The 25368-nt window shown below is 42.9% G+C and overlaps 1 protein-coding gene across 1 annotated transcript in view; it reads left to right on the top strand.

Moving 5' to 3' along the window:
• LOC104346162 (collagen alpha-1(XV) chain) overlaps positions 1-25368 on the top strand; it is a 149223-nt gene that overhangs the window by 116730 nt on the left and 7125 nt on the right. The window contains exons 25-35 of the mRNA XM_086472481.1: positions 457-534; positions 654-689; positions 5144-5197; positions 5278-5337; positions 7389-7457; positions 7957-7998; positions 10284-10329; positions 12613-12702; positions 17694-17743; positions 19544-19654; positions 21105-21249. Of these exons, the coding sequence (XP_086328607.1) occupies positions 457-534; positions 654-689; positions 5144-5197; positions 5278-5337; positions 7389-7457; positions 7957-7998; positions 10284-10329; positions 12613-12702; positions 17694-17743; positions 19544-19654; positions 21105-21249 (781 nt within the window). The remainder of the gene's footprint in view (positions 1-456; positions 535-653; positions 690-5143; positions 5198-5277; positions 5338-7388; positions 7458-7956; positions 7999-10283; positions 10330-12612; positions 12703-17693; positions 17744-19543; positions 19655-21104; positions 21250-25368) is intronic.

Genomic DNA, 25368 nt, shown 5'->3' with positions numbered 1-25368 from the left:
ACTGCTGAGAGGTGATGATTTGTGCTTTCCTGAGAGTAAAATCAGGGCGCTTAGTGTTCTAGCAAGATTTTACATTTCTGGCGGGATGTCCTGACCGCTATCTAAGCTGATTGTACTCAAGAAGACACCAATAGCCTGCCTTTGGCAGAGCTCTCTTGTGAACACAGCGTGTTTCACACAGTGACTCTATCGAGAGCAATTAAAAGTCTTTTTTAAAAAATAGATACTTATTCATCTCAGGGAGATTTACAGGAGCAGGATATTTTGAGTGTATTCTATTACATTTTAAGAAAGATCAGCCCTTTTCTCCCCCAGAATCAAGCTTCACTCTACTCACATTGATATCACAGCATGACTAATCTGTCATGCTTCAAACAGCAACAGTGATGCTTTGACTTTTTATGATTCATTGAGAACTGCTTTGGAAACACTACTAAATAACTTTGATAACTGCAGGGTGAAAAGGGAGAGCCAGGAGCTATCGTTGCTGCTGATGCATCTTTAACTGAATTATTAGGAAGAAAAGGGGAGAAGGTGAGCTAACACTGTGTTATGTTCCTCCAGAATGTTTGGTGGCCTTGTTACCAGCCACCTCTGCTAGATGCTGCAGGAGTTCTCCTTGTCATTGCTCTATGTGTGTCTGTCCTCAACAGGGTGAAGCTGGAGAGGTGGGACCAGTGGGACCAATGGTAAGTCATTTCCAAAGATGAGTGGATTCTTTTTTTTCTTTTGCTTTGGTTTTACAGGTAATAGCGAATACAAAGGTAGTTTGTTTCAGCTTTTCATTCCTTCTGAGTAGGGATGATAAGGAATATTCTTGCTTCAGGTTGTCCCTCAGAACAGAATGTCGTTACATATGTTGTGCTGTAAACTATTGACCTATCATCAGAGCTAGAAACCTGCATAACTTGTGACTCTGAGTGAATGGGGTTTGTTTAGCCCTGAAGATACAAGGCTGAGAGGAGCTCTAATTGCTCCCTGCCACTGCCTGAAAGGGAATTATAGAACAGACTAAGTCAGGTCCTTCTCAGAGATGCACAGGGAAAAGAAAAGTGCCAATGATCAAAAGTTCCAGCAAGGGAAATTCCAATTAGATATAAAGGAAAAAAACCACAGTGAAAGCAGTAAAACACTGAAATAGGTGCTTAGAGAGATGGTGGATTGTGCAACAAGGAGCTGAGCGGCATGACCTAACTTGGAAGTTGGTCTTGCTTTGAGCAAGAGGTTGAACTAGATGATCCCTAAAGGTCCTTTCCAGTCTAAATTATTCTCTGTTTCTACAATTTACATTAAAACAATTGCCTCTGTCAGGCTCAATTTCTGTTGGTGCCAATAATTTGCAACTGCCTTGGATTCTGAGTAAGAATTTACCAAAATTCTGGGGACTATTTACCAAAATCAGGATTTAGAGGCCTTCTTTCAGGTACTTGGGCTGATATTTTTAACTGGACACACAATGTTGCATGAGAGCACAAGAAATTAGTCATAAAGGAAGAAGAGTTTCCCAGCTTCAGCAGTGTCAGAGCAGGAATTAATTTCTTCTAGTCTAGTATTCCAAAGATCAAGGATATTGAGTGTTTCTTTCTGCTTTTGATGCAGCCTGGTGTCTGCTGTGCCTAAGTGAATGTTAGTAGCTGTTGTCATTTCTGAACACCAAGGCGCGCAGGAAGTTTTACCATCGGTTTCAGTAGTCTCTAAAAGGGGCTAATTGGGTGTGCTGAGTAACTGCTGTCTTAATTACTGTGGGATTCAGTGCATCAGAATACCTTGAGGGGGCTATCCTGACTTAGCAGAAGGGGAGCTCCTTTTCTGTTCCTTGTATGACTGCAAGATGAGTCTGTCCTTTCAGCTCTACAAAGACTCTTACAATAATTTAGAATGGAAGAGAACTTCAGAGATCATCTGCTCCACACCACTGCCCAAAGCAGGTCTATTTAGCTCAGGGACTTGCCCAGTTGAGTGTTCAACATCTCTTGGGATAGAGATTGCACAGCCTCTCTGGGCAGCACATTCTAGTATTTAATAATAATTTAAAATACGCTTCAGGGTAAAAAAAGCTCTTTCCTTGTGTTTATTTGGAATTTCTCATGTTGTAGCTTGTCTTCATTGCCTCTCATCCTATTGCTGTGGACCCTTCAGAACACGTCCTTTTTCTGTGTCAGCCCCAAACTGTGTGTTTACATTTCCTTTTATACCACCACAAGATGCTTCATACCAATCAGTACGCAGACATGGCCACTCAGAGGAAGTTCTGGCCAGCACTGGTGCGAATGATTACACCACAGGAGAATTTGGCACACAGAACCTGTCTCAAGACTTTGCTCAGCCAGTTCCTCTTCTTAGTACAGAGCTCTAGTTTTATCGTCACTGCTAAGGGGGATGATTCTTTTTTGGTGTTGTCCCATAGAAAAAAAATCCCTCTGTAGTCAGTGGAAATCCTGTGCAGCAGAAATATGCAGACTTCAGAGTGCTGGGCCAGAGCCTCTGTGGCACAACATATTCAAGTTTTTGTTATTGTGGTTCTGTTCCACCTTGCACAAAGTAAGACCGAGAACAGCTTTGAGGTAGCTCTGATCATTCCTCTGTGCTGTTAGGGCACAGTGAACTCTTATACAGGTTTCTAGAATTTAGAAAAGATCCCTACTCATTGCTCCCTTCCTTTTCGAGACTTCAGCTGGACAGAAGAGAGGATCATAGGAGCTTGGGGCACAAGGAGCTACAGAGAAGCTGTGGTTTGGCAGATGAAAGCTAGGGATGGTCAGGAGGTTAGTACTGTTAGTTGTGAAAGCAGAAGAGACAGACTGCATCCAACCTCCTGCCACAGGGGAAATGAGAAGCTTGTATGTGCTCAAGGATGCTGTCACTGGCAGGGAAGCAGAGCACTGCGCGTTACTGAACAGGAGCCCTTAGAAAGAGCCAGTGTCAGTGTGCCCAAATCGACTCCCTGCTGCTGTAAAGGAAATTTCCTGCGCTGGTAACAGTCTCCTGTGGCTTCCTTGCTTCCTCCTTTTCCTTCTGGCCCTGACGGCTGGATTCTGTCCCAGGGAGTCGCCAGCATTAGTCAGGGGGGGGTTGACTCTTTGACAGAGGAAATAGCAAAGGTGGTTCTAGCACAGTCAACACTCACACTGTTGATTTTTGTTTAAAGTCCCAGTTAAAACATGAGATCCAGTCACTTCTCTTTACTTAAACTAGTAAAAGGGTCTGTTTCTAATCTTCTTCATTGCTTAGTAAAGCTCAGATTTGCATATTCTTTAAAGGTTCAAATAACAGAAAGTGAAATAGAAAAATACCCCACAATATTTTGGATTTCTTTGTTTTTTCAAACCCCGTGGTTGGATATGGCAACACGGAAGATTGAGTTGGATCATTTTGAAAGCTTGGCATCACAATATTGAAGTTCACATCTGCCAGAGTCCCCCAGCAATCTATTTCCTGCTTTAGACACAGGCACTAGCTTTGATTGTGTGGGCAGAAATTACCTTCAAAGAGGAAATGAAATAGAAGTTTAATAAAGGTCCTAGCATCTTCTAACAGTTTCAGCTGCCTTTAATGAGCTCTAAATTCTGATTACAATAGTGATGTTGTGAATCAATATGTTCACATGTTAACAATTTTTGAATTTCATCTCTAATCCAGTCTTCACTTTTGGTGTGGTAAAAATTACAGCAATTAATCCACGAATTTCAGCTTGATGCTAAGACAAATCATCTCATCATCATTAGATAAGTTTTCCATGAATGTACACTACTTTTCAGTGAAATGATACTACATAAAGCAAGGACAAACACTTGCCAATTTAAAAAAAAAAAAAAAAGTTTTGTTAATTGAAAATTCTTGATTCATAAAATGGATTGGTAAGGGACTGGTATTTGAATCCAGGCAGTATTCCCGTGCCAATATTCTGCTGATCAAATGAGATGCAAAACTCTGAGTATGCAACTCATCCATGAGGCTACTTCTTGCAACCTTTCTAGCTCTTCACTAGCCCATGCTTCCTGTATGCCTCAAACTGAGGGGTAACATGGCAACAGAACTGGACTGTAAATAAGGAGACTCAGTTCTGCCACAGGCTTGCTTCCTTCTTAATCTCTGCTTTCCTTAATAATCAAATGCAAGTGAGTGGCAAGATGGGGATTTCCTCTTCTTTTTTTCGATTGTTTGCTCATCATCCTTTGAAGTAGCAGTCACAATGCCAACAAACGTTTGTTACGTTAAAGTGATGTGTCGAAATTGTGGTCAGCAGTGCAACAGCCACTCTCTTTCTTCCATCAGCGTAGATCTGTGTTAACCACCATACTGTAGGTAGCAATAGAAAGTCTGTTATAATAATCACACCTAAAGTACAGCGATTTCTCAGGATTGAACAGATCAGCTGTCACCGATAAGTGGTATCTGCATGAGATCTATATACAGAGATTATTTAACCAGTAGCACAAAAAGGGGTGTCTCTTAGCATTTCACCAGACTGAAAAAAAGGAAATGAAAGCAGAAAGGTCAATACACGTACAAGGAGACTGTCTAGACCCTTGTGGTTTTGTTGAGTTTCAGGAAGCTGACAGCAGATCAAAGTTTGTGGTATTCTCAGGTTCACTGCTTTTTGTTGATTGCTTTCTGGCTGCCTAGAGGTTGCATGCTTGCAAATGCCCAGTCACAGATCATCCGTAGCCCTGGGCCACTTTTCCCAGGCAGCCTGCTCGCCAGTTCGTTTTGCAGTCACTTCTATCACTTTGGAGGCCTGATGGGTCACTCTCTCCTGTGTAAAGAAGGATCTGTTCTGCTTCAACTATCAGCCCCATAAATCCACGTGCCCAGGCTGGCAAGAGGCATGTAGAAGCCTGGCACTACATGAACCCTCAGGCAGATCCATAGACATTTCCTCATAGAGCCTGATTCAAAAATAATTCAAAAAGCAAAGCAGACAAAGAGGAGATGCCCAAAGCATGCATCCCCAACTGCCTTTTCTTCTACTGATTGGTACATTTAAGTTTCGTTGGATACACGGTGACTCAGTTTTGAATTGCACACCCTACAAATGGCTGAAAATTCAGACTTCATTTCAGATAACCTCTAAATAATTAAATATACGTCAAAGATATGTTCCATATATTTTCCATAATCACATTTTCTTTTATTTTCCCAGGGACCAATAGGACCTACTGGACCTAAAGGAGAACTTGGTTTCCCAGGACGTCCAGTATGTATTATACTCTCAAGTGGAATAAAGATAGAGGAGCTTGCTTCTGACACACACTACACTGTTCCTGTTTATTTCAGGGCCGCCCAGGACTGAATGGACTGAGAGGTGTGAAAGGTGATCGAGGCGAAGCTTTAAACGTAAGTTCTTATGTACTGCAATTATTTGAAAAAAAAAATCCTGTTAAAATCTTAAGTCAGGTCTGATTTATATGAATTCCTTTAAAATTACAACAGGACTAAAAACATGAAATGATCTAGAAATAATTATATGTTTCTTCTACTTTTCCTATCTGGTAACAATCATTGAAAAGTCAACTTCTGGATCCATCTGGACAGTTCTCGCAGATATACACAGTTGTGTCAGCTCCCAGGTGTAACCGTTACAGGTGTGATTCACGGCTAGCGTAGCTGGTTCAATTAGCAAACGTCCTGGGATTGTCAATTCTTTCTCGATATCAAAGACTTCCTGATCCAGGGCATCCGTATGACCCCTTATGATGTGAAGATACTCCCATAGGCTCTTAGCTATCTAGCACAGGTACACACAGCCCTTGAGCACATCATAGTGAAGTGGCATCTACTCTACTAACAGGAGATACTCGCTAATACCTGCTACCTGCTTTAGTCTCCACGTACATACATCCAGGATCATGACCACTGCATAGATGATAGCATATCCATCCCTACAACCTGAATTATGCAATGACAAGTGATCAACCAAGGTCCTGGTGCAGCACGACTGTTCTTATGAAAAGACTTCATACCAGCGGGCTCATGGCAAACACGAAGACGGGACTACACAACAATAAACACCCCTGAGCATGAGCAATACGTTTCACAATAGCAGAGTAATTTGTGTGGTCATTTTGATGTCATGGGGCAAACCGTGCTAGAAAAATTGATACCCACACCACAACAACAGCTAATAATCTAAATATTAAAATCTGCATCAGAGATACGCTGAAAAAAAAAAAAAGACAAGGGTATTTTACTGAGTTATCATAGAAATCCTATGGTGGGGATGAGCTAGGCACCATCGTATTTCAGTAGAGCACTTTTTGTAAATGAATTCTGTGGTATGAGTTCTCTTGTCCTTCTTTGTTTAGAAGAAAAAAAAAAATACATGGCACACAAACTGCAAAACACAAGTATGTTGTCTATCTATCTGGACAATAAACATAAGTGAGATTATGATATTTCTTTATCCAAATAACAGGGAGACTCAGAATTGGCACATATCCAAGTATGTTCCCAGAAAGAAAAGACCAGGTACTAAACATTGCCTACACCTCTAGAGAAAGATGTAAATAGAAATTTAGTTGCTGGAAAGGTGAAACCAGACAAATTAGACAAATTCTAATTGGAAGAAAATGACAGAAAAGATGACTAGCCACTGGCAGAAAATATTAAAGTAGATTTTCCATTCCTTCATGTCTTCAGACAGTGTCAAGGCTCATTGTCTCAATTGTCTGCCTTAACCAAACAAAATTTATTAAAGCAAGTATAACTAGATGAAATACATCAGGCTGGGAGATTAAAGCAAACAAGCAAACAAAACAGGCTACATGTTCTGATAGTCCTTCCTGGAGTGCTCAAGGAAGACAAAATCTAATGGATCTCTAACTGTTGATGAGATGACACGAGTCACCTAACAGAAAGGTGCATTGGTGTGGTGTTAAAGACGGACATGGCGTGGTGCCGGGTTTATAAATGACACAGTAAAGAGTTGGCGTGGTTTTTTACAAAGGGCAGTCACACGCCCAGTCTAGCAGGGCTCCTTGAAGGTGCTAATTAGCACGTAGTTATCTGACTGGCACTTGAAAATATATGAATCTCAGCAGTCCTGAGAATCCCAGACCAGTCTCGGATACCTAATAGTCCCTGGATGACAGATCCACTGCCTTTAATTTAGTTTCAATTTTTAGTGTTTTGGGGTTTCCAGTTTGTTTTTTTCTTTTCCCCCTGGAAACAACAATCTTTGACGGTTTTGTCCTCCACAGAGTGCTTTAGGTTAAATATTAAGATTCACGTGGCAGTTTGGTCCGTGTAACTGAATGCTCAGTTCCCCTCAAGCCATGTAGCACAAAATTGTTGGTTAAATGGGGCCCTCTGAGCCCCTGGGCCTTCTTTCTGTAGGCTCAGGTGTACTGCATATGAAAAGATTGGTCTAATATCTTCCTGCTTTCCAGGGTCTTCCTGGCTTGCCTGGACCCCCAGGGCCCCCTGGACCCCCAGGACGTATTGTTTATATCAAAGGAGTAAGTACCACGGGGGATCAGTGCCTGGTCTCTCTCTGTAGCAGAAATGTGCTGCTCTAGAAACAGTTCGCAAAGGGGAACATCAAAACATGTTTCAGGTAACACTGCTTACAGTGGGTGACCCTGCTTGCGTGCGCAGGGAAAAACCTCTTCACCAGAGCCACTGTCGTGAAAGAGTTTTGCCCCCGCAGAGATGGAGCTGCTGACAGACCTGTGAGAGCCCCCAGGCAGAAAGCTGGGCTCTCTGCTTAGGAGGTGCTGAGTCTTGTCTCCAGGCTTTGTCTCATTATGTCTATTAGATCTGTTTGGTGTGTTAACTGCTGCACTATACCTGTGTTTGAAAACCCACCCGGCTGCGATCCTGTGCGACCTGCTGTAGGTGAACCTGCTTTAGCAGGGGGGTTGGACCAGATGACCTCCAGAGGTTCCTTCCAACCCCTACCACTCTGTGATCCTGTGATACGTTCATTAAAATAATTTCCCTTCTTGTTTTCAATAGACAGTTTTCCCAGTCTCTCCCAGACCTCATTGCAAAATGCCAGTAAGTCACACACAGAACCCGCTCTCAGCAAACTGCATGGCCGTGACAGTACATAACCAAAGTAGCTGCATACGTAACCACAGTAGCTTTGCAGCTTTTCTCCCCTGTCTTCTGCTTTGCACCAGAGATGTGTTTTACCTAGTCTTCAAGATAACAGATTTTGAAGGGTTTAGATATCCCAAATTATCCATTTATAAAATATATACCAGTACACGAAACACTAGACCCTTTTGCTTAAAGCACTTTGATTACTTATTGTCCTAACACTTTTAATGCCTTTCAAAGCCTGGGTTTGCACAGTTTAAGAGTTGCTTTGGGGAGCTGATTGTTCATATATACATGTACACACGTTTTTCAGAGGTATATATAAATACTGTCTCCATGTCTTTAGCCGTTTTCAATTTCCCTGTCCATAATAAGACTTGTTATGTAGTTCACTGCAGCATGAAAATGCGTCAGAAAAGAGAGATCAAGTTCTTTATTTGACCCTCAAATGCAGTCTATTCACTACCTATCTCAAGAACGGCAGCAGGTAAAGCTCTGCCCCTGCTTTCCAAAGGGCATGACAAAGCCCCCATTACCTTCAAAGGACCTGCAATTCCACACACAGCCTCAAAAGAAAGGAGATGGGGTTTATATTTTCAGAACCCCCGCTGCAATTCTCATTTAATGAATCATGGAAATTACTTCCTACAGCAACCTGCGAACAGAGTTCAGTCCTGGAAGTACTTTCTCTCAGCCTTTATTGGACTGTTAAGCCGCGGGTTAGGTACTTGGAAAGGATTTTGTCTTTGAGAGCTGCAGTCCTCCCCTGAATAGCGCAGCGTGCAGTATGGCTGTTCTGCTTTCCTGTCAGACAGTATAGCCCAAAATAGTGTTGTGCCCCCTCCTTCAATTCCCATTCCAGTTCTTTTTCATTTATTTTACAGAAGAAGCTCTTGACTTACAACTATACTAGATGCACTGATACTCGTCATTACCCCACCCTTACTGCTGAAGCAAGATGTATCCCAGCTTATGGAACTTTCTGTTAACTGATGATAAATAGTCATTACTCTATGGTAATCTGACATTTCTATGGCTTTGGCCTACCACCTCCAGGCACCATGTTTTTACTTCTCTGAATTCCTCCCTTAAATCTGGCCTTTCCCACCATACAACATTCTTGTACGTTAATCACGTACGTCCATAATCACACATGGCTTAGTCAGCCTCCCCTCTGAAATCTGACTGGATGAGGCCCTGAGCAACCTGATGGACTCGATCCTGCTTTGGGCTAGACAACCTCCAGAGATGCCTTCCAACCTCAACTCTCCTGTGATTCTCTGTAGAATGACTTAAACAATACAAGCCTATTTTAGCTGAGTTTCAGATGATAATAAAAAGTGACTTGTCAAGAAGGTTACAGCGAATAATAGCAGTAACTTTTATGTGCACAAGTAATAGAAACCTGTACTTATAAACACCTCTTCGTGCATCTAGTATGCTAGACAGATTTGTCCTACATTTGTGAATAATCTCCTAAACCTATCCAAGTTTATAGATAAGAAGTCTGCTGTACATGCCTACATAAATGAATATCGATAAAGAACTACAGACTGAATCCCACAAGTTTTCCTCATGTGAACTGAACTTCTGAAGTTAATGGAGCTATCCATGTGAGTAAGAGTTCTAAGAGCTAATACTACAGGATTAGCCAGATGCAGCACCTTCAATTTTTTTAATATGCTTGCTTAGATTCATATGAATAGTACTAGCTAGTACTAAGATCTGTCCGTTTCCAAGCACTGTGCCACATTTTAATTCCTGCACTGTCCCTATTTTGAAGACAGGCAGTAGAGGTAAGTAGCATGTCCACCGTTAGAGGTGGTTGGTGTCAGAACAGGATAGACTTCAGCTTCCCAGTTGTGGTCTCAATGCATCTGGAGCATTGGTCATCAGACAGTAGGCACAGCCAATAGTGATGTAAATTCAGAATTGTTCTTGGAGAACAAGTTTTCTGATGCTTCACTGGCATGACTGAGAGTAGGATTTGCTGATGCCTCCAAAATGCATGTTGTTACCCTCCTGCTGAAAGCATGATGCATGTTCGAGAGAGCATAATCCTGAAAAAAGCTTCATCAGCTAATACTTGGTCCTTGTCAAACTGGAGATAATCCCAGAATGTTTTTATAATATTAACTGTGATAGCATGCAAATTTTCCAGGCTTTTCAGTCACACCAAGTAATGCACTTCCATTGGTTAATGTGTATGGATAATTTTTAATAGATTTCTTTGTCTGTAGGTGAGCACTCCTTACCCTGGAACTCCAGAAGCTCTTAATGTCCATGGTGAGTAACTATTTTATTGTACTTCGGTTTAAATAAGCTTTTTCTTTTTCTTAATTAGGTTCTTTTTGTTTTTTCTTGGCTATTGCATAACTGTTTTGGGGGGGAAAAAGGTGCTCTTGTTTCTTTTTCTGGTGAAACTGTAAGATCATATCTTGGACCAGTCTCAACTTGTAGGCCAACGAACAAATGAGCCTAAGCAGTGCAATACAGTTTCTGCAAGATCTAATCTTAAAAGTCCGCCATCAGAGATAGAGGTGTCACATATGGCTGTGCCAAATCATCATTGTCTGCTCTGGCAATGTTCCTAAGATGCAAATCCTAAAGTCCACCTGATACTACATCCCAGGTATGGGACCAGGTGGTCTCATTCCTCCAGTGTTTGACTATTGGTGACAAAAACACTTCCCTTCTCTGAGTGACTGATACCAGAGACAGCTATCTGTGGACCAGTTCTCTAGCATGGTCTAGAGAGTAGGCAGTGGACTGGTATTAGCAACTGGAACAGCTCCTCTCAGCAATGAATTAGACACTTGGAAAGACCAGGACACCTTGATCCAAATAGAAAAAGAAAAGAAGAGAAGGAAAAGAGTACGAGAGATCAGAATAAGGGGTAAGAGTGCACGCAGTAAGTAGTAAACGAAGCTATCTTGAAGAAAGTCAGAGCTTTGCTTGTATAAGCTCTGTATTGGTCTCAACATTTTAAGACGACCTAAAATACTGATGACTGGACTAGAAATCTGCCTGGAAAATACCTCTGAAGATGTCAAAGTTGGACAGTTAGGGTTCAGCTGACAACTAGGAAAACTGTCAAACTGCACACCTGAGAGATTCTGTGATTGGCCTCAGTGCAACATAAAATGAGGCCCCACTGTTCATAAGTGTTTGAATGTGGGTTCCCAGCTGGGGGCTGAGTCACCAAACAGATCAAGACCCATGGGTGTACAACCAGCTTTCACCTCTCATGGCTGAAAGACAAAAGAGAAGGGCAGAGAGGAACTGTCTGGAAAGTTCTATTGTGCCACGGGGCTTTGAAAGGGAAGAAGTCCATCCCATTCTTCTGTACTTGTAGCCATTCCGCACAACTAGAAGCAGGAAAAATGCTGTAACTATTTTTCAAATGAAGGCTTTCTTACCAATAAAGCCTTTATTTATTTCTTACCAATAAAGTCTTATTTATAAGTGGCACCAGGTCATTGAGCACAGACTGGGTACCCAAGCAAGAGGTTGCTTCACTGTGTTCGCCCCAGTGAAAGTCACAGATATAATTAGATCAGGTTAGAAAAGAGACAGTGTTCTTAGTGACCCACTGACTCCCAGCATAGAACACAGCTGACCACAGGGGCTGAAAATACCACAGGCAGTGAACCATTAAAAATTACTTCAAGAGATGTGTCTTATATCTGCTTGTCATTGTACTTCAGCACCTTTCCTGCTCATAATTCAGAGTAGTACCACCTCACCTTAAACTTGAAAAGGCATTTCTACCTGAGGGAAGTGGCTATAAGATGTTACTGTGACAGAATGATGTTATTTTACATGAATTTTGCAAAGATATTAGAAACTGCTCAAATGAACAAAGAGAGAAACCAGACCTAAGACATCCAAATACTCAGGGGTCATTTTACCCAGGTATTTTATAGGGTAAGGTTACCATGAAAGCTGAATAATATCTGGAAAAATAGCAATTTATCCTATTTATTTTATTTATCCAAACCAATTTATCCGAATGTATTCTGGTGCAACTCTACCCTTAGCTCACCTGGATGGAAAATTATGGTAAAAGCATTTCTGTTCTCAGAGAACATTTACTTCATTATTAATGCTTTTATGACATGAAGGAACAATAAACGATAGCATTTTTGACATTCACAGTTGCCGATATTATCATTTACTGGTTTGTTTTGGAGTCTGGAGATAGCAGAGGATGTGGCATCAAATGCAAAGCCATAACTCAGGCACTGTCACTACACTTGCCCCAGTGGAATTCACAAATACAACGAGGACAGGTTTGTTCCGAGGGTCTTAGGCTACGTGGTTAGGGAAGGGAAGACTGACCCATAAGAGTAAGAGAGAGATTGTCTTGCACATGTTGGGGATGATAAGAGAGGACAATGAGGCAAGCCATTCACTGTTCATGAGGAGAGTGAGACAAGCACACAGGGACTGGAGCCACGTGCCCCATGGGTATGGAAAACTCTGCTCTCACTTTCGGGGGTTTGGTTGTCGCTGCAATAGTCTCTGCTGTTTGCAAGTTCTCATGAATTTGTGATGCTTTTATGGCAGGTGCTAAACCAAACAGAGATTCCTGGGGGCTGCGCAGCTCAGCAGTGTTAAAAGGAGAAAAGGGAGACAGAGGTGCTCCAGGACCACCAGGTATACTATGTCTGATATGTCATTGACATCCTGTGAAGGAATAAATGTTTAACTCAAAAATCAATTCAACAAAGTACTTTGATACTCACCCCTGCAGCCTTACCTGCCTGAAGAGTTATACCTAGGTTCCTTGATGAACTGACACACAGAACAACAAAGCCCATAATGTTATAAAAAATGTCTTCTGAAAAGAAGTATCTGTACTGCACATTTGTGAGCATTATGGATGTGTTAAGGACAGGAATAGATACTGAAACCTAACTGTCTGGTCAGAGATTTTTTGGAATCTTAGAAGAACATCTTGTCCACTTCCTGAGAGATGATTTTGTTGTCCATCTTTTTGAGCCAGCTGGGCTAAAATGCAGTGCTTCCCATTTCAGGATAACACACCTCTGCATTCTGAGTTCAAGGCAGTCATTTGCTGGTGACGGTCCCACTTCCAGCAGGAGGTGGAACTAGATGATCTCCATTTCAATCGACTTCTTAATATTCTATGCTTTATTTGCGATAATCACGAAAAGTCTGTGTCAACTAAAAATTCTAATTCACTTGTGGTAGGAGCATCATAACAGATGTTCCTCACCAAAGATTTACTTTTCTCTATCAAGAAGTTGATACACATTGCTAATTCTTACACATTCAAAAATAGTTACTGAAACAAGCATCTGTTTGAAAAGATTGCTATTACAATCTCTTCCTTTTCTATAGAGTTTTTGAAATCTCGTATACTGAGATAAAGCTTTTGTCAGTGCCAGAAATCATCTGAAACAGAAGCAGCAGTATATCAAATTAATGTTGCTATAACATACCTAAAATATTTGTCCTCTAATACGTTGATAATAAATATAATGCTACATCTACACGGATATTTCTGTCTTTGTTCCAAAGACACATTTCTGTTGACTGAAGATGATATTTTGGTTATTTTAAAGAGGACATCTGTTTGTTCTAGCAAAATCTGTTTTCTTGTCTTGTTCTCATTAATTTTATTCTGATCAATATCCAGTGCCTTAAAATAAGTAGTTAGTGTTTCCTAGTCATCAATAAACTTGTAAAAAGAAGCAGCAAGAAGCATTCCTAAACAGAAATTAAGAAAATTTTCTCTCTGTGCTGGTTTATCCACCATGAACATGTCTGTTCCCACCCAGGTTCCATATTTAATGCAAGTTCATGTCCTACAAATGTTTTTGGCTATGCCTGATGGTTTCAGGTGCTTCAGAAGGAGAGGATTATGATTATGGTCTTGTCATAAAACTGCAGCTAGCGAAGGATGGTGAAAATAACACAAGAATTCTGGTTGAACTGAAAACTGACTTCACCTTTCTCCTAAAATAACAGAGATTTATTCATTTGTTTGCCAATGGAATCCAAAGAGATCAACCAGCTTCAATATATTGTGAAATTAGAATATGTAAACTAAGACCAGTTCTGTTGCTGCTCTAAAAAATATTTGTTTGGTTCTTGCTTGTTGTTGCAGTTGCTAAAATATTATTTCATACAAAACAGTTCTCTAGGTCTCACAAATATCCACATAATCATGGACAGTGCAAATTCACAAGCCAGAAGTTGCAGGGTCGTGGAACATGATTAAAGTACAGGAATTTTTCAAAACCTCCTCTGAGGAACATGTGGCTGAAGCTCCTTCAACAAGTATCTGTTGAGTTCCAGCAATCAGAAAAGGTTTCCGGACTGTGGTACTTGTCCACGCAGCGGATTTGTTTTGTCTTTTCACAAAATGTCCCCTCTTCAACCTTACAAACAGGCTCTGTCAATTGATACCATGCAAAAACGATACCAAGCCAACACAAAAAATGGGTGAATGGCAGGCCACACTCTGTAACCTCTGTAGTAGAGGCAGGTGCAGTAAGTAACAGAGCAGAGGTGCTGCGTTCCAAGCACGTCTGCAATGCTCCAGTACAACCCCAGTGCTTCTGGCTGGAAGAACACAGTCTGGAGCCTTGTAAGAAAACACCTTTAGAAAGCGAGGAGGAGACTTCACTGTATCATAGTCGCAGAAGCTGTTGCCTAAGGCTGAGATGTGCTAATCAAAAATGCAGTGTTCTGGCCCTTGACCATAGTCAAGCCCCTTCCTTCCTGTGGGTCATTCCCCAAAAGACCAATCTGGCATTCTGGACAAGTTTCACTCATCCAAATCCACCTTTTGGCCTGTTGGTTTGTCCTGAGACCTTCTTCTCTGTATGAAGAAGTTTCACCCTTTTCTCTGTGAATCCTGGAAGGAGTGGAGCTAAAGAAAAATCAGTGAGGTGCTAAGTTGATTTCTAGATCTGATTCCAGATCTGAAAGTAGCGTAGCTTCCCATTTTCTAAAAGAAAGCTCAGCGAAGTTCTGTGACTTGGTGATCATTGGGAGGGCATGATTTTGCCATTTGTTATGAACATGCAAAGTGCTGTTAGTCTGTTTCAGCAACATCTGAAAACAAACTGAAATGAAAATATGTGGTCTACTAGCAGAAACCACACAACAAAGTATGTTTCCCTCTGGCTAGTGTTAAGATCCCGAAAGATCCTGCCAAAAATTGCCTACCAGCCCTCCACTGTATGTCTACAGAAGGGGACTGCACTAGGTTTCCTGCTGAGAAGCCATGTCAGGCGAATTTCTCTGGCTGTGTGTGCTAGTAAACCAAACAGATTCAGGACACGGAGGATAATTGTCCTGCACTGTGTTCCCATGTTTCCTGGCCTGGGTTTGGCTTACAACAGGTAACACTTTCCCAGAGAAGAGGATGGTCTGGGGGATAGCTTAAGCCAGCGATTGGTGCAATAGGCTGCGTGGATAAGTCTCTCATGCTTTGGGAGTGAGGAGGACAGTTTAGCTGTATGGATGGAAGCTGCACCACTGTACCTCAGGGCTGAGGAACTGGTCTAATACAGTTTACCTACCAGCGTAGGTAGAGCCTACTGGTTCCCTATCACAGATTTTTGACTTTCACTTCGAGTGGTGACCTCCCTCTTCCCCACGTACCTTGCCGAGGCCCAGTCTGCTTGCTTGTCATCCTAGGAAGGACTCAGATATTGCCCAGTGTAGAGATTTTTAAAGCACTGTTACCTAAGCAACATCTGAGAAAGGGCACACAGAATCACAAAATCACAGAGTCACAGAACGTCAGGGGTTGGAAGGGACCTCAAAAGATCATCTAGTCCAACCCCCTGCCAGAGCAGGACCACCTGGAGTAAGTCACACAGGAATGTGTCCAGGCGGGTTTTGAATGTGTCCAGAGAAGGAGACTCCACCACCTCTCTGGGCAGCCTGTGCCAGGGCTCTGTCACCCTCACAGGGAAAAAGTTCTTCCTTATGTTCATGTGGAACCTCCTGTGCTCCAGCTTGCACCTGTTGCCCCTTGTCCTGTCATTGGCCATCACCGAGAAGAGCCCGGCTCCATCCTCCTGACACTTGCCCTTTACGTATTTATAAACCTTGATGAGGTCACCCCTCAGTCTCCTCTTCTCCAAGCTCAAGAGACCCAGCTCCCTCAGCCTTTCATCGTGAGGGAGATGTTCCACCCCCTCCATCACCTTTGTGGCTCTGCGCTGGACTCTTTCCAGCAGTTCCCCGTCCTTCCTGAACTGAGGGGCCCAGAACTGGACACACTGTTCCAGATGGGGTCTCACCGGGGCAGAGCAGAGGGGGAGGAGAACCTCTCTCCACCTACTGACCACAGCCCTTCTCATACACCCCAGGATGCCACTGGCCTTCTTGGCCACGAGGGCACATTGCTGGCTCATGGGCACCCTCCTGCCCACCAGGACCCCCAGGTCCCTTTCCCCTACGCTGCTCTCTAACAGCTCAGTCCCCAGCCTAGACTGGGACATGGGGTTGGTCTCTCCCAGATGCAAGACTCAACACTTGCCCTCATTGTAGTTCATTAAATGTCTCCCCCCCCCCAGCTCTCCAGCCTGCCCAGGTCTCGCTGAACGGCAGCACAGCCTGCTGGGGTGTCAGCCACTCCTCCCAGTCTCGTGTCATCAGCAAACTTGCTGACAGTGCCCTCTGTTCCCTCATCCAGGTCACTGATGAGTATAATGAGTAGTACTGTCTGTTCCCTTCACATGGATCAAGCAAATCACTGCAGCGAGCTATAATTGGCAGGGTCAGAATAAAATTAATATATCTGCCATAGTGGGAAGACATTTTGACCCCAGAGTACAGGTGTATACAATGTCTGCTTGGCTTAATTGTGTCTGAGACATCATACTGAGATCTGAGTCCTATGGCTGGCATAGGGTTGGACCCAAAGATCTCAAAAATTAATCAGAATACATATGAAGAAAATTAATTGAGCTGTCAAGGGCAGCAGTAAAACAGTCTTTTTTCCAAGTGTACGCCAAACAGAGCATGTTTGAAGGCCTTTTAGACTTCGTGTGCTGGCTTGACAGCTTTGGCTGACCACCACTGTCAAACAACACAACACAGGTGATGTAACCATTGATACTGGTGTTGGGTTTTGTTGCAGAAAAACGTCAAGGAACAATTGATCTATGGGCAGCAGCGTGGCAGTAACAACAGTTTCTCTTGTCAGACGTGGTACTGCTCTTGCACGAAAGATAACACAACTACTGACTGCCCCCCCGCCGCTGCTTCGCTGCTTGCAAAACATATGGAAAGCTTTTCTTTTACCTTGGTTTCCATCAAAGGGGTTAATTGGGACGCTTCTCTTTCACCCTCTGCCCAGCTGCCATATCTTCGGAAAACTGGGAATTTTTCATCTTTGAGCCTTGTTTGCTTTCAAATTTGTCTGATATTCACAATCAGATTCAGAAGGCATTAAGGTGGAGGAATGACAGACAAGTTAGGGCATGTGAGCCTTGCTTTGTTGGGAAACCAAATTAAAAATATCTGTTAGATTTAAAGGTTAATGTTATTATTGTAAATAGTTTTCCTTCTAAATCCTAAACCAGTAATATCGAAAGCAGCGGTTTAAAAAGAAAATTACAGATAATTATTGTACTTTATTGTATTTCTTCTTTTTTCAGGTCCACCTCTGCCTCCATCATATTTCAGCCACTTTATTAATAGCATAAAGGTAATTATATCCCATTTGTGTTTGAGTTCTGTTAAGCCTTTTTTAAAGTGTACTTTCCATAAATTAAGCATAAAATAGTATAGCATGGTGAAATACACAGAACTGATAAAAGCATCAGCAATTACAAATTATATTAATTTCTTCAACTCCAACTGCATAGACAAGTTTATTGCAAGTATAGAGATAGCAGATGTCAGTATTATATAAGAATTACTTTTGAAAAAACTTTATTACTGAGGCTTTTTACCATCCCAGTGGTATTAAAGTGAGTCATAATTCACTGTTACCTAACATAAGTTGGTATGAATTATCTGCCATAAATGAATGGCTTTGTTTCTATGCCAGCTCAGGTAAGAGACATCCATTACCTAAAGGGCTTCTAGAAAAATTTAGCAAAAATTAACACATGGGTGAGAAAAAATCACTTCTGTCTAACACTATTTATCTTTTAAGCACACTGAATAAATAAGTTAAAGCAATGGAAAGTACTTTTCCTGGAATCTTTTACCAGAAAGTGTAGCCATACCTTGATGTGTTTGGTCTCTCTCTGTCCCGTTATTCTCCTGACTGCTTCAAGTGACAAAAATCAATACCAGTGCAGTATTATTTTAAATGTTTTTAAGTTAACAAGGCTCTTTATCAGTAGAAGATCTGAAACATTTAATCAAGTTGTCATTTAATGATGCCACCAAAAGCAGTGTTCTGTCACTTTCCTTGAAGGACTCCTAGTGCCCTCTGATTTTCAGATTTTGTTTCTGCTTGGCTGAGTGCACCTAAGTGATTCCTATGACTTACAGTGCCCCTCGCACGCATGGCAGAGCTGATACAGCTTCTTTGATCTTACAGAGTAGTGTCTGTAGCTTTACAGCTTTAGCTACAAAGAACTAATTTTTCATCCAGTCCTTCATCTCTGCAAAATGGCATGCCATACAGAAAGCTTTACAGTCCTGTTTACTAGGAAACTAAAAGGGAGAAAAGTCAGAGGAAGAGCTACACGTAGCCATCTCTCCTGACTTTCTGCATCTACCTGCCATTCTTGCTTTGCCCTTTGCCTCTTCTATTCACAGGTTGGTTTCTCAGAAAGGTGAAACAAAGTAGACCAAAAAAGTTGAAAGAAAAAAAAACAGCAGACAAACAGAAGGAAATCATGTGAGGACGAACCTACAATTACGGTGGCTCATTTTGCACAGAGAGATAATGACCAAGTATTTAAATGCTTCTTCTTATGTATCACCCTGTTCCCCCCAAACTAACTGATGAGCAACGATGAAGGACAGGAGAAGACATGCAGTTCAAAGCGCCTGCAATTTTGTGTGGTGTCTCTTCTGTCATCCTGATACACACCCCTGCCCTTCTCTCTCATCCTATGCACAGTAATCTTCACTTTGCCTCAGACTTTTAAGTATCTGTCCATTCCACGTCAATCTCGCTTTAGTTTTTCCTTGATGACAAAGAAAATCAGAAAGCCAGGCTTTTATGCCTCCCCCAACTTTCTCTTTGCCTTCAGCTACAGCACAGAACACGATTTTGCTGGATAGAGCAGCAGGACACAGCAACAGAGGCATTTCCTCTGCCTCCACCTAACACCACCTCCCCTAGCCCCCGTCCTGAGAGAGCCTTGCAGCCTCAATAGAGAGCATTCCTTTTCGTTCCATATCACTGCAGAAGGACATGTCAAAAAGATTTTAAGCAGATGCTTTTCTTTATTAAGCTCAGAGATTTCATGTAACTTTAAAAGATCAGTACATAGAGCTCTGATACCACTTCAGCTCAATGTTTTAAAATATATTCTCTTTAAAGGGTGAAAAAGGAGACAACGGAGTCACTGGTGTAAAAGGAGAAAAAGGAGAACCAAATGGAGGGTTTTTTCTGACAGGACCTCCTGGACCACCTGGAAGACCAGGATTAGTTGTAAGTCACACAAGTTTTAGAATAGGAATATTTGTGGGTACCCGTTGTTTTAATCTAGAAGGCACTAAAAAGAGACGAAAGACAAGATGATGTTAAGACCTACACAAGAACTCATATGCTAACTATTAGGTGAGTATGAGAGGGCTGCATTAGGCGTGAACACAGACACTTCACTGTTGTGCACAGAATTCATTTGCTATGAAAAATCGATGTAATGTTATGCTCGGCTGTCTAATGCAGCTACATCAGTGTGTGGATTCACGCTATTAACAGCATTACAAATCAAGGCACTACCTATAACTTGTGACACTACTACTTATATCCCCATAAAGGCCAAAACAGGCTATACAAAGTTAGACAAAGGCTGACTGGAAAATTATTTGTCATCTAAATAATTAACCTTATTTTCTATTCCAGTAATCCGAAATCATGAATGAAAAGTCTAGTGTGTACCCATTTGGATAATTCCTGTAAAATCCATCTACTGTCTAATTTCTACCTAGGTGTTTTATTTTCTGGTAATTGCCACCACAGCTGCTTTGGAATCAAACACACTAATTCTTTGGAAACTAGTTTATGCCTGAGATCTGGCAACAAATGTGTGCATTGCATTGCTCTGTTGTCATATTCTGTTCCAAGGAGCATGAATGGGTGATGAGGATGAAGCTGAGGATGAAGCATTACCTTAGCAAGCCCACCTTCACAAATCCCCTTGGTGCTATTCCACACTGCTGAGAACCATCTCCCTGTTTAGAAACTGTTCCGCTGGCAAGAAGGAGTTGAATGGCACAGCTGAGATCCATCAGAGGCTGATCTCTCCTAGTCCAGGGTCCAAAAACTGTTCCGTGTATGCAAGCCAGTCTGAGCACAGGGAGCACAGGCCCTCCTCTTAGGCTGAGGATACACTGCTGAACGGGAAACACAGAGAGTTGGAGCCTTTTTAATCTGGAAGACTGGCAGCTGGAGAGTTTAAGGGGTATGAGCTGACATTTGATCACACGAAGGAGAAGACAACATTCATCATGAGACATACACCCTGCATAAACACACTTTATGTTAAAACTTTCCACCATGTACCTTCAGGCAAACTCTTATCTTATAAGCACATCAAAGCAAGCAGTCTCAGCACAAGCAGAGCTGAGATGCAGGACTTTGACAGTACTGCCAGGAGTTTTGCTGATATCAGCTATTCAGGAACAGATGCAAGAACTTTCAGAAAGCTTTCTGAAACTTCAGTTGTTGAATTTAGTTCAGTATACGGTCAAATATTTCATTTTCTATTATATTCCATGGATATTCCATCTCCATGCCTCCTTGAAGAAAATTACCTACAGACTCATGTCTAAAGAGTGTAGTGGTTGCAGGCCTTCAGAAAATGTTGCCACCAGAGGTGAAGGCCCTGCAGCAGTGACACTGATACCTTCAAAGAAACACTTTTTATCTCTGATAGGGACCAAAAGGGGATTCAGTTGTTGGACCCCGAGGACCTCCAGGGTTACCTGGTCTACCCGGCTTACCAGGTTATGGAAAAATTGGACCTCCTGGCCCACCTGGCCCGCCAGGCCCACCAGGACCCCCTGCAATATACAGCTCAGGTGAGAGGGTGTGATTTTGCTTTCCACTGTATATGCGAATGCGTAGGCATGCACCCACACCTCCACATCCCCCCCCCCACGCACTGCTGCTCCCTTTACATACCTGTTCTTCCATCTGCCCATCCACTCTGCACACCTGGACCCCTCTCTCCTCCTGCCCTCCACCCATTTCTCCTGGGGGGTGAGTCAGAACTGGGAGCACAAAAGGGACAATTTATCTGCAAAGATTTTTTGCTGACTAGTGCCATGGGAGCACTGCTGCATGAAAAACCTCGCTGTGGCGGTGGCTGTTGCTGGGAGAAAATCTGCGTAAGGGAGACAAGCTGCCTTGAGAGCTTTGCAAAATCAGTCAAAGTGAGTAGTTGGGTAAATTTGGGAAGATGTTAATGTGGGCCAAGATGCTCTTCTTGTGGTTAATGGAGTTCAATCCAGCTGGCAGCCCATCACCAGTGGTGCTCCCCAGGGCTCGGTACTGGGGCCAGTCTTGTTTAATATCTTTATCAACAATCTGGATGAGGGGATGCAGTGCTCCCTCAGGGAGCTTGAAGATGACACCAAGCTGGCTGGGAGCATTGATCTGCTGGAAAGCAGAGCGGCTCTGCAGAGGGATCTGGCCAGGCTGGATCGCTGGGCCGATGCCAGCTGTATGAGGTTCAGGAAGGCCAAGTGCCGGGTCCTGCCCTTGGGTCACACCAACCCCAGCAGCGCTGCAGGCTGGGGAGGAGTGGCTGGAGAGCTGCCCGGCAGAGAGGGACCTGGGGGTGCTGGTCGACAGCCGGCTGGACATGAGCCAGCAGTGTGCCCAGGTGGGCAAGAAGGCCACCAGCACCCTGGCCTGTGTCAGCCATGGGGTGGCCAGCAGCAGCAGGGAGGGGATCGTGCCCCTGTACTCAGCACTGGTCAGACCACACCGTGAGTGCTGTGTCCAGTTTTAGGCGTCACAGTATAGGAAAGATGTTGAGGTTCTGGAGAGGGTCCAGAGAAGGGCAATGAAGCTGGTGAGAGGTCTGGAGAACAGGTCTGTGAGGAGCGGCTGAGGGAACTGGGGGTGTTCAGCCTGGAGAAGAGGAGGCTGAGGGGAGACCTGATCGCTCTCTGCAGCTGCCTGAGAGGAGGCTGGAGTGAGGTGGGGGTTGGTCTCTTTTCCCAAGAAACAAGTGCCAGGGTAGGTTTAGATCGGACATTAGGAAAAATTTCTTCACTGAAAAGGTTGTCAAGCCCTGGAACAGGCTGCCCAGGGAAGTGGTGGAGTCACCATCCCTGGAGGTATTTAAAAGACATGTAGATGTGGTGCTGAGGGACATGGTTCAGTGGTGGACTTGGCAGTGTTAGGTTAACAGTTGGACTCAAAGACCTTAAAGACCTTTTTCAACCTAAATGATTCTATGATTCTCTAATATAAAGGCAGTACCCATAGTAGAGTTTAGGTCTGTCATGAAACTGCTGCAGAACAGCTTCTAAAAACTAGTTGTTATGTCAATGCTGAATAGAAACAAAACTTCAGGAGGCCTGGATACTGTACCCTTAATGATTTTCAACTTATTGGATTAGAAAAGGAGTGAAATGTGCCACAAAGAGTCACATCAGGGGAGGAACTTTGCAAACAAGGTGGAACTGGAGCTTCATGTGGATTATCTCAAACTCGCATCAAAGGGAGCACGTGGCTATAAACCAAGTGTCACAGTTTAAGACATTTGTGCTTTCAACTCCCCTTGGGTCACAGGTCTGCTAGTGACAAACCTCATGCTGTTAATGTCCAGCCCTTGGACTAGGTTCTGGTGGATGGGGGCTCCTCTGACATTACTTGACAGGTCTGTCTGAAAGAGTGACTCCGGACCCTCCCTCTGGGAACAGTAAGCAGTATGGGAATCAGCCAGGTAAAACCGGAGCAAAGAATTCCTTAACCTCAGCTGAGCATGGTGTACTAACAGGAAGGGAATTGTTAACCAAATAGAGAGGCTCTAATGCAGATGTGTCCTGCCTAAAATTTGGGCAGGTCTAGCTAATACAGATCTCCATTTCTGAGAACTAACCATCAGTGTGATTCCTCATAAGACCTGTGTCTCTAGTATGCTGGTCTGGGGGAGCAGACCTCTCTGTCTCCCATTTGTTCTCTCCAGGTATTTCCTGAACCTGGTCAGACTGATTCATACAGCTGCCCAGGGACAAGGTGAGACTTCCAATTTGTCATCCAGTAAATATTATTAATTGGGGGTTCATCCTCTGAAGCGTATTTGAGGAAGAAATCCTTAATATGCTCGACATTGGAACATAGGGCTGTATCAGAATTGGTCCCTGATCATCACAATGTGGACAGATCCTCAGCATCCATAAAGTCCATAAAGGTCTTCAGGCCTTTTCCTGTGTAGTTTATATTAAGCACTTCTGAATATTAGCTAAGAGACCCAGACAGACAAAACAAATTATTATTAATACTCCATCCCTATACTGCCGCTTATCCTCTCTGCCATTAGTTTTCACCCTCCTCCTACACATTTTCCTCTTTGCTTTGTAAGAAGCTTCTTTAGGCAGCACACTGATGGATATCCATTTTACTAAATGTTATTAAAACATTTATTTATTTGTTTCCTATCTTCAAGGCACAGTTATCTCTGTTAAAGCTCTTACTGTAATATGGGGCTCACATACTGCAATATGGGGAAAACGGGATGGCTTATCTGCAGATAAACAGCTCTGAGCACTTCTGAGAACTGAATGCCTTTCCCCTGCCATTGACATGAAGGATCTGCTCTGGAGGATCCTTGTAAATGCCTCAGAGCATAGATGCTTCGATTTGTAAAAGGGGATTTCAAGGCTCCTCTAGGTTTCACAAAACCAACTATTTTTGAATGCTATAGCTTGCTTTATTGGTGCATAACTGCAGCCTCCTAATTTGAGGGTTACAGGTCAGTAAACTGCAAGCGCTGGAATGCAGCTGTGCTCTCAGGGTTAGCCTTTACTGACTGGTTCAAACTATATTTATCTTACATTCCTTTAGTTAGACTATCTAGCTACATCAGAGTGGAAAGATACAATAAAAGAGAAGACAAGCAATACTTTTTCTTCACTGAACGTATTTCTGGGGGTAGAGGGGAATCTATAGCTTCACTTTCACTGAAGATCTCTGTGATCCTGATTCCTTTGAAAATTATGAAGGCAGTAATGCTTCTTTTCAGTTACTCTCCTTCAGTCTGTTTGGTTGCTGTATGCAGTAAGCTGTGGATGAGTGGACTCTGGTTATTGTGGGGAAGGCTACCAGATGTGCTCACCAAAATTCCTCCAAAGGGCGGTTTCTGACAATATTCCTACATTCCTTCATTTCTGCTTCACTTTTGAAGAGCAATTCTGCCCATATTTGGCATTACAGCACTCTTTGCATAGCTAAGAGCAGCTGAACACCGTTTTCAAGTGGCCAGCAAGGCAGGAATTGGGGAGTGGTTAGGAGCTGAACCTCGCAGTTCTTTGTGCATGTTTCATACTCCAGACTCACCAGCATGCTAGGACATGCTAGGCTTCCCCATGCTCACGTAGTCTGACAACTATCCACCAACTAACAGATCTCTTTCTTCCATGTCATTCTAGCTCTCATCATGCCTTTCTGTTTCGAATCATGCTTCTTACTGAGCCTTTTACATTCCCTCCCAGCAGTATATTAGTGTACTTCCCTGGATACCCCTGGACCTATTTTGTTGCCCCCACTTTGCATCTCTCTTTTCCTCTACAGAAGGAGTTTCTACTTATGGTTAATACAAGATTTGCCCAAATCTAAGCTACAGAGCCTTGCTGGGACACACCATGATGCTCAGCAGGGTCCGTGTGTAGAAGCTCTTCTTCTAAACAGCTTCAAACTTCCATTATCATGATATGCATTTGCACCAGATGCTTGCTTTCAGTCTTCCATAGTCCAAGTCTTTTCCTTAAAAGAAAGGTTTTACTCCAGAAAACAAGGACTTTCAGCTCAAGGTGAAGAAATTTGGTTCTGGAGTAGAGACAGGTACTAGGCACTAGATGTTGTGGACTGCAGTCTTAGCAGTTCAAGTTCATACCACTGGAGGATTCCTTGCTGCTTTGAAATGTAGGCTGAGCTTACACTTGTGAATTTTTTATCTAAGGAAAAGT

This window comes from Leptosomus discolor, chromosome 13 (assembly GCF_034619465.1).
Source record: "Leptosomus discolor isolate bLepDis1 chromosome 13, bLepDis1.hap2, whole genome shotgun sequence".
NCBI lineage: Eukaryota > Metazoa > Chordata > Aves > Leptosomiformes > Leptosomidae > Leptosomus > Leptosomus discolor.
Note: the sequence above shows the minus strand (reverse complement) of the source record. Positions and strands in the feature narration are given on the sequence as shown.